The sequence below is a fragment of the Patagioenas fasciata genome, chromosome 1 (assembly GCF_037038585.1).
Source record: "Patagioenas fasciata isolate bPatFas1 chromosome 1, bPatFas1.hap1, whole genome shotgun sequence".
In the NCBI taxonomy this organism is placed as follows: domain Eukaryota; kingdom Metazoa; phylum Chordata; class Aves; order Columbiformes; family Columbidae; genus Patagioenas; species Patagioenas fasciata.
The window spans coordinates 161,154,656-161,168,898 of NC_092520.1; the positions used below are offsets into that span (position 1 = coordinate 161,154,656).

At 37.4% G+C, this 14,243-nt stretch overlaps 1 protein-coding gene across 5 annotated transcripts in view; it reads right to left on the minus strand.

Annotated features, from left to right (window-relative positions):
• Window positions 1–9,469: 9,469 nt before the first annotated feature.
• CAPS2 (calcyphosine 2) overlaps window positions 9,470–14,243 on the minus strand; it is a 35,739-nt gene continuing 30,965 nt past the window's right edge. For all 5 annotated transcript variants that reach the window (XM_065844488.2, XM_065844469.2, XM_065844479.2 and 2 more), the window contains 3 exons: window positions 13,811–13,930; window positions 12,663–12,759; window positions 9,470–11,372 (listed from right to left, as the gene is read on the minus strand). In XM_065844488.2, coding sequence (XP_065700560.1) covers window positions 11,197–11,372; window positions 12,663–12,759; window positions 13,811–13,930 — 393 coding nt within the window. In that variant the 3' untranslated portion in view covers window positions 9,470–11,196. The remainder of the gene's footprint in view (window positions 11,373–12,662; window positions 12,760–13,810; window positions 13,931–14,243) is intronic.

Sequence of the window (14,243 nt, forward strand, 5' to 3'; positions counted from 1 at the left end):
TCTTTGCTATTGATTCCAAGTTTAATAATTACATTTTGCAATGGTTTTGTCTGCCCATTGTGAGCAGCTATAGTTTACCTGTTAGAAAGGAAACTCTGAGAGTGCAAGTGGCAGAAGTCTCCCGCAGAGTCTCACTGACTGACACAGGCAGATTTTAAATCAGATGCCTTAGCTATGCAGGAAGCAAAGAGGTTTCGTCATAGTGTCTGCAGTCTCATACAGCAGACTCAATCTCAGCATATGCAAGCTTGATTAATTTTGACTGCCTCCATTCAACTGCAGTCAAGTTTTTCTCTCCTAATTTTTTTCATGCTACTTTGCAGACAAGATTGCCCGAAATCTGGACTGAGTTGTCTACTGCCATGGAAACAGAACAGTATTCTCAAGAGATAAACACTGCGTATCTTCTCTGCTTGTGCTTCAATCTTGCTTGCAAAAGTTAGAGGTGCTGGCATGGATTTCTGCTATAACCTGTAAACTGGACCGTTACCCTACCTGACAGGGGAGAGCCAGATGGGAAATACCAGATCCATTGCTGGCAGCATTGTCAGCATTTCCTCCTTAGAGGCAGGGTGCCAGGGAGCCTTAAAGATCTGTGCAAGGTCATGCTGAGGTAGAGAAATCTTGGCAGAAACAGCCTAACTAACTCTCAGTTAGTAGCCCGTCTTAGTACACAGAAAATAATATAAGGTTGCAAAACTGCAAGTTGATTTCTCCAGTCTCTGCATGACTTTGAACAAGTCAGCTTATATACTTAAGCGCAGAGTTAAAACCACTTTCATCACATAGACTGTTACACTTAGTTGTCAAAGAACATCTTGTAAACATTTCATCAACATTTTATACCCTTGAGACGTTTTCCCAATTTGTTTTGAACTGCAGTGCTCTAGTTGCTCTGTACCTCCCTTAAAGGAAGAACAGGGCTAGTTTGGAGCACCTGGGGGAAGGTGTGGGCTCAGGGGTTGCTGTTGCTGCAGATGCTGCTAAGGGGCACTCTTGCTGAGTACACCTGGGTTCAGGAAAGCAGGTACCACACAGCCAATGAGACACCAACCTCTGGCCAGGTACTTGTCCCATACCTGTCCCATGCACACAGGATGCAAAGGGAACTATGGAAAGATGTGCCTGGATGAGAGAAAACAGGGCAGTTAGGGCATCTGCAATCTTGGAATCATAGAATCATTTTGGTTGGAAAAGATGTTTAAGATCATCGAGTCCAGCCATTAACTTATCACTGTCAAGTCCACCTCGAAATCATGTCCCTAAGGACCTCATCATCTTGTCTGAGGGCTTGTGTACTTCTTGCATTAGGAACTCAGAACAGAGACAGTTGTTAGGTCCAGGACTGATCTGATCTGACAGATCACAGAAACAGTAGGGATTGACTTTTAACATCTGTGTCCTGTAGGAAGAGTAAATATCCTCCTAAATTTGCTAGTCAGTTTAGCTGTGGTAATTTCCCTATGCTTTTACATATTCATCAAGAGAAAGACACATGCCTCTAACGGTCTGAGAGACCCTTCTTTTTCTGCAGAATAAACAGACAGCCTAAAGATTATAGCAGCACAACAGAGGTGCCAAAAGCATCTGCTTAAAGTTAAATAGCACACTCTTCTCAGTGACTAACCGAAACCTTGCCACAACTGCCTGTGGCTCTGTTTCTTGAGACTGGGTGGCGGTAACACCTTCTTCACTCCGCAACACCTTGAAAGCATGCAGGCTAAAATGACCTGAGAATTTTATACCTCCCTTAAGAAGATATTCTCACTTCAGGATCATAGCGAGCGCACTGCAGCGTGGGCACGAGGTTACTGGCAGCCTCCAGTGGGAATTCAAGGTGTCAGTTTTGTACCTTTCAGCCTTCTCCTTAGCTGGCAATTCAGCAGTTAGCAGGACTGGCAGAGAGACAGAAGTCAATCTGCCATTGCTGTAGTGAGGAACACCACTTAAGCCTGCAAGACAGCTCCTGGCAAGGCATGTAGGAGGACATCCCTTGCTACCACTCCGTTCCACTCAGGTTCTCGTCTGCTTTTCTCAATATGGAAGTTAACAACAACAATACACACACAAAACCAACAACAACAAAATCTTTCCTATGATATTTTTTTAGTAAATGTTGACTGTCAAAATGGAAGAAGCATTCCCATATCATGTAATAATTATGTCTTATAAAACTTTATGCAGCCAAGAGGCATCACATGGGAGATTCAAAAGACTTTTCTAAAAAGGAATGCATTCTAAAGATCTCATCTTCAGAAGTTACCTAAACAAAGAAAATCCTCATATTTTAAACTCCTACCCATCTAGAATTCTACCTGAGCATTCCTGCTAACCTGTGCAGAAGATGAAGATTTGCTCTAACTTTTCTATAATCTTTCAATTCCACAAATCATTATCATTGATATTTGTTAAGCAAGAAGCAACCTGAGATGTTTGTGGTTACAGTAAATGTTAGCTGCTTCTATCATTAACATAATATTCCCTGTCTCCCACCCTTATCTCTTCTCTCTCTTACACCTTCTACAACTTAGATTTTACATTTTCTGAGGCAAGGATTATATTCCAAAGTAATAGTTTGCATAGTGCCCAGCTCAGCCTGTGGCTCAATTAGTTTTCAGGAGCTTCAAAGCTAGAAAACACATTAATCACACAGTAATAGACAAATGTCCAGCTCAAAAAGTTTCAGTATCAAAAGGAGAGGCACAGTGGAAGACAAAATACAAGAAGAGATGCTCTGAGATCAGAGCTGTCATCTTAAGTATACCTTTAAGCTCCTTCTAGTACCATGACTGGAAGATTGCTGCTCCTCCTCCAGAAAAGGAATCTCTGGTTTAAAATCTCACAGTATCATAATTAATGTGAATATTACACTAATCTTGGGGAAAAAAAAAAAAAAAAAAAAAGACTATTTATCAGCTTCATTTACATTTTTTAATAACTCCTTTGCTTAGGCTTTGAATATTAATTTTGAAAATTGCTTTGGAGGTTCCATGTGTTAGGTCCCACCCTACAGCCATCCAGACCTTCCCTTACACAAAACATGTTCAAGAATACAGGCAGGCAAAAAGGCTTGTGGTCAATCATCTCTCTTAAAGGACAAACATCGTCGTTTGCTGTTTTGGCAACAAGACATTCAGCTTCACAGTACAGAACTGACAAAGGGCACTTCCAGTAGCACAAAGTTATGCCACCAGACTCCAATTACATTTTGTTAGATAACTAAATAGACATCTATCATGCCAATTTTTGTTCAATGCTTCTGAACATTTTCTGTCAGGTTAGATGTTAGGATCTGGTAATTAAAACTCAGTCTAAACTGAGCACTGCTATGTTACTATCATTCTGGGTAGGTTTTTTAAGTGTCAGAACCATCTTCTACCTTTAAACTGCTCATAGATATGAGTTATGAATGCACAGTCTACATTAACTGCTGCCCTCAAACACTCTCTACAGCCCAAGAGCACAAGTCAATCTAAGAAGTTATCAAAAAGATCGTCTTTGAAGTAAAAGTGCAAATGAACAGCTTGAAGTCCATGATTATTCAGAACTAATACAGCTACTTGTTTCTACTCCTGCTTTCATTTTAGTAAGAGAAAAATGCAATTAAGACAAAAAGAATTCTAAAAAGTTAATAATCTTGACATAATCCTGACTAGTGTCTAAAGCAAGTTTATAGTCTGCTCCTTCATGGCAACAGGTAGCTCATAATTTTATGTATTATTCATGGTAGTTAATTCACTGGGGAGGAGAGGGAAGGCACTGCAGAAATTAATACCGTAGTAAATTAACAAGGGGGCTGAAGAAAAATCTCAGCTGGTAACAGCACTATTTCACTATGTTTACTGAACACAACCATTCAGTTCACCAGGTTAGAGACAGCCTAATTTAAGTAAAAGAAGGAAAAACAGAACAGCAGGGAATAATTGAAGTCTTACAACTTGAACATTGTTGAAGAGAAGCAAGGTTTGGCGTCAAAATCACAGTAAAATAACTGTAGACTGAAGGTGCTTACCAGCACTTCTACACATCAGAGAGAAGCAGGGGTTAGTACACATATCAAAATCCAATAAAGAGATGTTTCAGCTGAGACTAAAGATTTTCTGTATGACAACAAAAATAAGCAATAATAAAACCTATTCTAATAAATACCTGCATACATTATTATATTACATTTCTTAATTGCATAAGAGACCATTTACATACAGTGTCTGAAAAGAACTGCTGTTAAAACTCCTTACATTTTGGTCCAGTTTCTTTTTACCTTCCCCCTGTTCTTAAAAAAATAATACTGCTTTTTAAAAGCATTGTTTGGGTCTATTTTATTTTCCATTACATAATTCCAAGCTGAAGCTGTGAATGTCACTGACATACATTCTATGAAGCAAAACTAGGAAGGAGAAATAATACTTCTAGTTTCAGGTAAAGCTGATGAGAGCATATTAGTAATCTGAAAAGAAACATAAGCACAAAGCTCCCACACAACTGAGACACTCAAGGCCAGGTTTTCCAGCAGGAACATCTCCCCATATCTCATGGTGTGGCAGAGCTTCACTGTTCCTCAAGGGAAATGATGCAGGAAAAAGCAGTTCTCAAGAAGAAAATTTGTAGGTTAAAACTCATCACAACATCAGCAATACTTGAAACCTAAGGTTTCCACCCAGAAAAAAAAAAAACAACCAACCAAAAAGATTCTAGAGAAACATGCTGACAAAATCTGTAAAACAAGTACCTCACTGACAAGAATTTAACCAGAGCACCATGCCTAGCGTAGGGCATCACATTCAGCACAAGAAAGGCACCAACTGGAACTTACAGGAGAATAACGAGAATGGACTAAACATGCCCAGTCAATGTAATTTTCCTAAACAGTCGTATTTAGCAGACTTCAGATCAAAGGGGATGTAGTAATAGTTTTCAAAGCTATTGCATAAGAATGGGATAGTGGAAAGAGTAATTGGCTTTAACTGTAGAAAGAAAGATTCAGGTTAATCAGCAGGGAACAACTTGGAACATGAATCTCCGTGAAGCAACAGAACAGATTACCTGGCAATATGGTTGAGTCTCCATCACAGAAAAGAAGAGAGTAAGCACACTTATTTTCTCCAGGTAATGTAGGATAATGGAGTAGCCAAACTCATTAAATCTTTTCCAGACTGATTTCTTCTGGCTGTATGTGAAAGACATACAGAGTTTTTACACGGACCTGTACGACTGGATAGGCTTTTCTTCATGCCTGGCATTCCAGAAGGAAGAGTCAAAAGATATGAATGAACAAAAGATATTAATAAGTAGTGATGTCATCACAGATACCGTTTGCTTTTGGCTGTCCCATCTCCTATTCTCCCCCCCAGTGACTTTTGTTGCTGGATGTTACTTCATATTTTGATTTATTTCAGAAGGGTCTTTAGCATTATGGCTGTTACTGGAGAAGCTAACTTCCAAGAACGATGTTACCAAAAGAAGAGAGTTTGGAAGCATATCAAGATAAAATTGGAAAGAGAACTTAGAAATCACGTAGTCTGAAATAAGGGGTAAGGTATCAGAAAAGAAACATAAGGAATATGGAAAGATAATTATCTGGCACTGACAACTGATTCCCTTCTCGCTGTCTTGATTTTAATAAATAAATAAAAAAACAAACAAACTTTTCTGAGTGCTTATTTCCCTGTGGTTACTTGGATCTATGGAACAATAATACCTAGAGAAAATATTTCTCAAAAGCATATTACACCCATAAAGAGCAGAATGTTATAACTTGGTTTAAACTGTGTTGCTATATTGGGCACTTCCAAAATGCTGGTTTTAAAGGAAAAAAAAAAAAAAAGTTAAATTGTAGCATTGATGTGACCTCTTTTTCTTTTCCCATTGGTCAGGAAACACTGAGAAAGGAGAAGAATTCAATAATGTCGAGCGGATGAAAACAACAGCAGCATTCACAACTAAAACCTGCGGTTAATCACTAGCATCTGCAAGGCAAATACTATTGTCAAAAGAAATTACTTCACAGGAATAATTTTACCAGTGCAGGATTTAATTCATGCCAAGACAAATCATCCCAGAATTAGTCAGAGGAGTCATTAAGTGTCCACTTACTTGACAAGAGGGTGTAAGAAAAGGGAATATCACTTTAAGATCCATCCCCAAAGTTGCTAATTTAGCTTCCACTGATTTTATCCTGTGCTTCCCTGTAACAGCCTGGGGCTTCCCCACATGAAGTGTAAAGCAGGTATCACCCATGGCATGCTCCTTCCCAAGCCAGTTTTGTGAGGGCCTTGGCCATAACTCAAAATAAGAACACAAGCAGAATTACCAACAATCATCTTACAAATGGGATAGGAAAAAACAGGAGGTGTCCATAGAGTCCTTTCGAACCTGAATTAATCAGTTCCTGCCACGTTTCCCTCCCAACTTACAATCAAATGCGAGAAGTGGCGTAAAATAGAAACATGGGGAAAAGCTGGGGAAGAAGCCCCACAAATCCCTGCTGCAAATCAGCTCTTTGCTTGTTGTCTTGAAAAATTGCTATAAAGAGCAGCTTTACCATGAGAGGGACAGTCCTTGTGCCCTAGTTTGGCACACTGATAGGTGACGGTCTGCAAGAAGTCTCCTTCCCACAAGCCTCTCCCAACAGGGGCTACGGAAGGAGCCCATCACTGCAGCAGTTACCCCAGAGCCCAGCAGACACCAGCTCTGGGACCAACGCAGGTACCTTCGCCTCTCCCAGCCATGAGGTTGGTCCATCTCACCAGAGCTTGAGGGGCTCCCTGGGAGGACAACCTCTCAGGTCTTTGTCCACCAAAGGAGTCCACCAGATAGGTTCTTTGAGACTACTCAACAGGCAGTTTGAAAGCAGTGTCAAGTTTCTACAGGGAGAATCCTCACTAGTTGGATACCTAGACAGCACACCTTCTAAATACCATTTTTTCTACCTTTTCCAGAGTCTCCCATGTTCTTCTTTTCTCCTAACACTGGGAGGGGAAATGACAGCAAATGGTCAGAAGGTAAGAGCTAAAAAAGACACAAGACAGCAAAAGATCCTAAAATATTAAACATGTTTCATGAGAGTACATCCTGAAAAAAAAAAAAAAGAAAAATGAAAGCACAAAGAAATGATTATTACTTTTCTTACTTTGAAGCTGCTTCTCTGGGGATGCCAGACACACAGAATTCTGCCAGTAGCAACAAACACAGAAGTTTCCATGCACAAATCCAATTAATTCTATCCAAACTGTAACACGTGAGTGAGGAGAAAAAACCAGCCAGCCAGCCAACCAAACAAAACAAAACAGAAAACAGGTTCCCAGATACTATAAATTCCAAGTAAACACAACAGATGATACAATAAACATTAATAAACCTGTGATAAACAGATTACTCTTTTTTTCTTTTCCGAAGAGTACTATCATCTTTAAGCCTTTAGTTCCCCACAATCAGAAAGGGGTGCAACAAAGGTATAGGAGCCACAAAGCAAAATATTTCATCGGGTCATCATGTAGGCACTGTCTACCACATTTCTTCCCTAAGTACCTTCCAGTTCACTTAACATTTTGAAAAATCTTCTGTGGAAAAAACAGCCTTAATAGGTCTGGAAGGAAATACTACTTGCTTCTTTCATCACTGGAGATGCCCCATGATTACAACAGAGTCCTTCTGACTCAGCTTCTCAAAGACAAGATGGTTAACAACATGAAAAGCAAGTACAGAATTATCTCAATCTCTACACTGCTGAGTTTGAAGGTGAGAAAGGATAAATGATTACAGTTATATCCAGGAAAAAAAAAATGCATGTGATTTTGTGCCTTCCCTTTTTTGGTAGAAACTTACCTGCTTTGTTTTTCTATGGACTTAACAGACCAACACATCAGAAATCAGTTCTAGGTTTGCTCTTTTACTATCTACAGATAGCATACTCAAAAAAAAAAAAAATCAAAATTAAAACCAACAAAACTCCCAAACCAATCAACCAAAAAGCGACAAACAAAAAACCACAAACGAGAATACCCCCCACAACCTGAAATAAAAGCACCCCAACCAACAAACCAAATAGCCAAAGCCAAAAGAAAAAAAAAAACTACCAAAAAACACAAACCAACCCCAAAACTACACAGCACCTCCATACAAACATACAAGGCTCGATATATTTTTAATATTTTTGGTTTTCTGGCCCCAAAGATCCACAAAATTTGATCAGCTGGCAGTGACTCTTCTAGAAATGAGTTTGTGTGTGTGAATGGACACTATTACCTTCTCTGAGCAACAAGGCCATCCCAGGTGAAGATTTCTGTATTTCCATTAGCTGACAAAGTGAATCTACCATAGGTCTGCACATCTGTCTGTATTTTGCTGCTCAAAAAATGCTCTTAAACATTCGAGCTAACATGGCCAGTGCATTTGATGAAGTGGTCATAGACCTTGAGAATGAGGAGTTACATCACCACATTAATCTCCACTTGTCTTCTGGGAGCGTGCACATCTAACAGGACAAAATATGTTTGCAGCATAATGCACTTCTGATGGTCTCAATCAGGGCAGGCTGCTAAGACTTTTTAGCACAAGTGTAAGTCAGGGCAGTGTGAAGACAACTGGTTTCATGAAGCTGCAGGTTTCAGGAAAGAAACCAGCCAGCTCTTCTGAGAACACATCCTAATGCAGAAAATGGGCAGTTCAGGGAAAGTTTGCAAATGTAGAAAAAAGTTTTGTTTGAAACACAATTAAAGGCAGCAAGCCCCAGTAGACACCTCCTGAAAGTTTTGAAGCTACAAAGCATTTATCAAAGAAAAAGTTTTAGGTTCATCAAACGTTTACAAGAAGAGCAAATCAGAATGCAATTAATCAGGGTATTAAGACCGCTGTTAATGAAAAAAAGTCAGACCCTGGTTTGAATACAGATTCTGACGGTTTGCACTAACTGTAAGTTCAGTGGGGCAGCTGTGGGCTAAAGTTACTTTGAATTCTTTGTTACCACCTTAAGTTTAGACAGGCAGATGGAAAACTGCTTTTGTGAACTCCATTAAAAATTCATCATAGGCATCACACTTGATGTTTTGAGGCAGCCACTGGTGCATAACTGACCTTGTAGTTAATAGAAATCATACACCTAGCAGGTTTTACATAATTACCAGACTACCTACTTGTATTTTCAGGAAATTTCTGACCTTTCTTTCCTGTTAAGGATCTGTCTCCAGATTAAAAAAATATAATGCATGACTACCAAAGCTACAGAAATAATGTTCTTATGGCAGCACATAATTTTAGTGATAAAGAGCAAAATAAAGAATGCTTAATTTGCAGATGTGACCTATGCAGCCTCTGCTGATAAGCAGGCCCACTAAGGATACATCCACTTGTCATCAATTTTTCCATTCCATAGAATAATGTAGAATAATCTTCTTAAAAGCAACGCACACACAAAAATTATTAAGCATTGCAAAAAGAAATATGTCAACACCTCATTTCACAATCACATTTATTAAATTGAACTATTATTTTATACATTGGTGCAAGTCTCCTAAGTGAATAAGTCTAAACAGGGTAGGTGATTCTTTGAAAAACTAATAAAAATGCTACTTGGTAGTTTTCAGTTATTTGAACAGACACATTAACGAGCATTTCCCTGTAAAACCAGCTAAAGTTGCCCTTCTGAGAATCACCAGTTCCAAGAGCACTAATTAAAACCTTTCCAGCAAGAGAAATTCCACAAGGAACGGGTTGTAAGAAAATCGTAGTGAGCCACACCAGAATTCTTGCTTAGAATTAGCATTGACAGAGTTTGCCTTTCTCTATAAACCAACACATGTAGACTTTTGCAGCCCCAAAGTCCTTCATTTGAGGATTTAGAGCAGAAACTGCAATTCTAGTTACAAGTGAGGACAAGGCAGAAACAATCAAAAGATGACAATGCACAAGCTATTAGAATAACAAACTGCTCTATCCAGAATAACCAGTCGGCCCCACAAGGACCAGAGTCCCTCATTTCAGGATTCATTTCAGCAATGCCCTTAAATTCCTGCGAAACACAAATTCTGTCTCAGAGGAAGGTTTTGTTAACCACAGACTATAAATTCAAAACCAAGCACAGAGGAAACTAATATATTTTACTTGCATATACTTAAGAAATGCAGTTCAACATACATTTAATTTTGGTGACAGGTATATTGAAAGCAAAGACTGACTATATCTATGTATTTAAAATTAATGATTGTTTTTATTTCTTAACACAAAGAATTTTACAGAATTAACAAGATGTATTACACTGAAAAGCATATCTGGCTGAACATTTCAAGTAGCAAGGATTATTTTAATTCATGGTTTAATTTTTGTTGTGACAGAGGTGTTTTTTTTAAACTTCTCTGTTTTGTATGTTCAGAGTAGATAGGAAATGCTACATATCAGTTTCACAAAGAATATCACTGCCAAGTTTTAGGTAAAAAAAAATGGCAGCAATAGAAAGTACAGAAACCCAATATTTAAATATAAATTATTTGTTTTGAAAACCAGTTGGTAAAACATAGGAAAAGAAGAAGTGCATTACAAAACATATGTGTGCTTATTTGGGATTCAGTGCTCAGCTTTGGATGGCTGACCAAGTTGAAAAAATATCAGTCAAGACGGTCAACAGAGCAAAGGGCTAATTGGTGTGAACATCTCTGCACTTTCAGTACTGCAGACATCCTACAAATTGGAAAAGGATGACCTTCCCTCCTTCAGGCTAAGTACTAGCATAAGAAACAAGACAAAGAATATGACAAGAATAAACATATTGCTTTTATAACAAGAAATCTCTGAAGAAAAGCTACCATTTATATTTATATAGTCAAATCTAAAGCTTTTCACAATGCATCATAAAACTAAATTTTCTTTTGCATATACTCCTTCATGCATTTTAGTATTTGAATTCTCTTATTTTAATATAGATCACTTTATTCTAATATCGAGTAAATGATGCCTTTTGGTAAGGGGAACAGCCTTTATTATTTCAAATGAAAAGGAATGAACAGCTAGAAGTGGTTAGCATAGCTCAACAGACATTTTATGAAATTAGCCATGTATTATTTTGAAATAATCTAAAATTTTCAGTCCCTGAAAACAGTTTAAGACACTAATTGCAAAGTAAGGCATATTAAGACTAAATCCTCCCTTGCCTAGCTCACTCCTTGTTTCAAAAATGTCTCTTCTTCATTTTTGTTGTCTTCCACTCTAAATTCCCCAAGGATTCCTTAAGATATCAACAAAATCATCATCATCCATTATTCCAATACTTAATCCTTCGTAGTAATCTTCGAACTCAGAATAGGACACTTCATTGGGATTGCTGCAGGACTCTCCTAATGTTTCTAGAAATGACGATTGAATTTCTTCTTCTGTAGCTTTGCCTGTGAAAGTATATTTTCTGCATTAAATCCATTTTCAAGAACAGTGAATATATAGCATTTAATATATTTCAAGCAAGAAACTTCCAAATTTTAGCTTTCAAATATTTTTTTCTTGATCAAATTCAATATTCTGATTTCAGAATTAAGTCATTGGCTCACTTAATACCAGCTGCAGAAATCATCTTACTTTAATAGCATATGGTAGCATTAAATATCAAGAGAAGCATGAGGCCACAATCACTTTCAATGAATTACGAGATTAGGAAGATTTTTTTCTTCACATGACTGCAAAAACTAAATAACATACTTGTAAACTAAATTTTGGTAATTCAGAAGTTATGTTGTAATAAAGCCTACATTTAATGTAATACAACTTCAAAGCTGTAGGAAAACCTAAGATGCAAGTTTGCATTTGAAAAGTGTTCTTCGGTTGACACATACATTCCAGTGGCTTCATAAAGACTATACTCAAGAGGATTTCATCGCATCGAGGAAAAAAAAGGAAAAAAATATAGCATTATTACACTGGGAAAAAAAAAAAGCATGTGTAACATTCCTGTACTACTATGTGTCTTTATGTGTTACCATTAAAATCACTGACAATACAAAAAAAATCCTCTCTTCTACAAGTAAAACAGAAAGGGTCAGGACACTGGGGAGACTCTCACAATGATTAGTTTGGTATATGCAGATGTTATTCTAGAAACTGACACACAAATATTTAAACTCCTATATTTTCAACGGTAGAGTTTAAACATTTCTGAGAATCCTGAAAAAATAACAAAGATACTAACATTTCCTCTGTAAAGGATGAAAATCCTGTCCCAGAAATAAATTAATAATTTATTCAGAAAGAACTTCAAGTGCTGAGTACATTCAGTGTCATCTGGAAACCTTGATGGAAAACAGCAATATGAAAACGAGAGTATCCTCCTAAGTGAAAATTACTAATATCATACGTGTCAAGGATAACTTGCACACCAAAGCTGAGGAATTATTGTTTAAAAGTAGTCCTACACAGGCTGTGAAAGGAACTCCTCTCATATATGCAGTATTTGCAGCTAGATAAAGAGTAAGTATAAAATGGTGTACATGAACTCCACTACTATTTATAGTAATGTTCCAGATAGACACATTACAGGTCATCAGAGGACAAAATAAATTCCTTAACAGCTCAAGCCTAAGCCAATATGAAAACAGTTTGTATTTGCAGTTTCTGGATCTGGTATCTCTGCTAACAAGATGACTTCAGTAGTTACAGATTTGTTTTGTTTTGTTCAAGTGAATTACCTGCCAATACTAGAGGATGTTTCTTTGCACAGTAACATTTTCTGATGTCTACCATAGGCACACTCCCTGTTTTGTTGAAATCTAGTTTCATATAAGCCTGTAAGGGAAAAGGAATTTCATATAAGCATAGAAAGAAAAACGAAACCACAAACAAGTGGAGAGATGTGAAGATGAAATATACTTAAGCACCTTGGACATAGTTTTAGATCTTGTGCAATGCATTATATCAACTTACCTATTTTATGTAAGGCACCAGATATCAGAAAATGATCCTGGATTATGGATGTTCACTATTACTTATCTCCACAGCTTTCACATCAAACATGGTCCCCCCGCCAACTTAAAAAACAAAAATTGTCTTCTCTCCAAAATTTCCAGTTCATCCTTAGAATCAGAAGTTAAGCTGCTTCCGTCCTGCTTCCTCCAGTTACTGAGATTCCTGCGTCATTCTGACAGAGGCCTCAGCACAGGCTCCTCAGCACTGCTAATGGCAGCTTCATTTCCATTCCAGTTTACTCAAGCACACATGCTAGACACAGAAGGCTAGATACTCCATGATTAAAAGTATGAAAGCATATGTCATTTTTCTTTATCTTGCTATCTGGTCACTACTCCATCAGCTGGTTTTTAATCAGTGTTTCATACTGCAAATGGCTCCACTTTATGTTATAGCCATAGAACAAAAGGCATTTCAAATATAAGAAGTCTCAAAAACACAATGACTCTAAGTCTCAAAGTATTATTGCCTCCTATTTCAGACATCAAGGGAAAAAAAATCTGCACACAGATATAGTGATCTGCCAAAATAAGGAAACAGACTTCTGGAATAGATAGTTTCAGGGTGCCAGACACTTTATACACTGGACTGAACTGTAAGAATAGCACACAAATGCACAAACCCATAAAAATAAAGGAATTAATTCTAGGTTGCAGAGTTCAAAATTAGCTAATTCAACAATGGAACAGCATGCAGTCCTCCAATTCACATTTATTTTAATAAACCGATGTGAAAGATAAAGAAATCAATTATCAGATGTTCAATTTAAGAAAAACAACAACAAAAAACAACGATCAAAGGGTGATGAATAACTAACTCCACAGTTAGACTGCAAAATATTTACACTTAGAATATCTGCAATAGAACTTACTTTTCTTACAAATGCTTTCCTATATTCATTCATTTCTCCAAATACAGCACGAGTAAATTCTCCGTAGTCAATCTTATCAGTCTTGCCATCATCAAGAATAAGCCATAAGGATTCAAAGTCCTGCAATTTAAAAACATTTTGCCAAAGTTTTTCACTTTGTCATAGAATAAAACAATGGCTATAACAGGAAATTACAGTATTCTCACAAAAATCAACTTCCAAATCCAAACTGACCCAAAGATTTGTCAAAATAATCCAAGTCATCATTGGTCACCAATGACTACAATTCACATTATTTGCAGTTCTGATAGATCTGGGCTATTTTTAAAACACAGTACATATAATAAAGAAAACAGATAAATAAATAGCATCATCTAAATTATTTCTTAAAGGCAAAAAAAGAGAAAAAATATTGCAATCCCACTTGTTTATT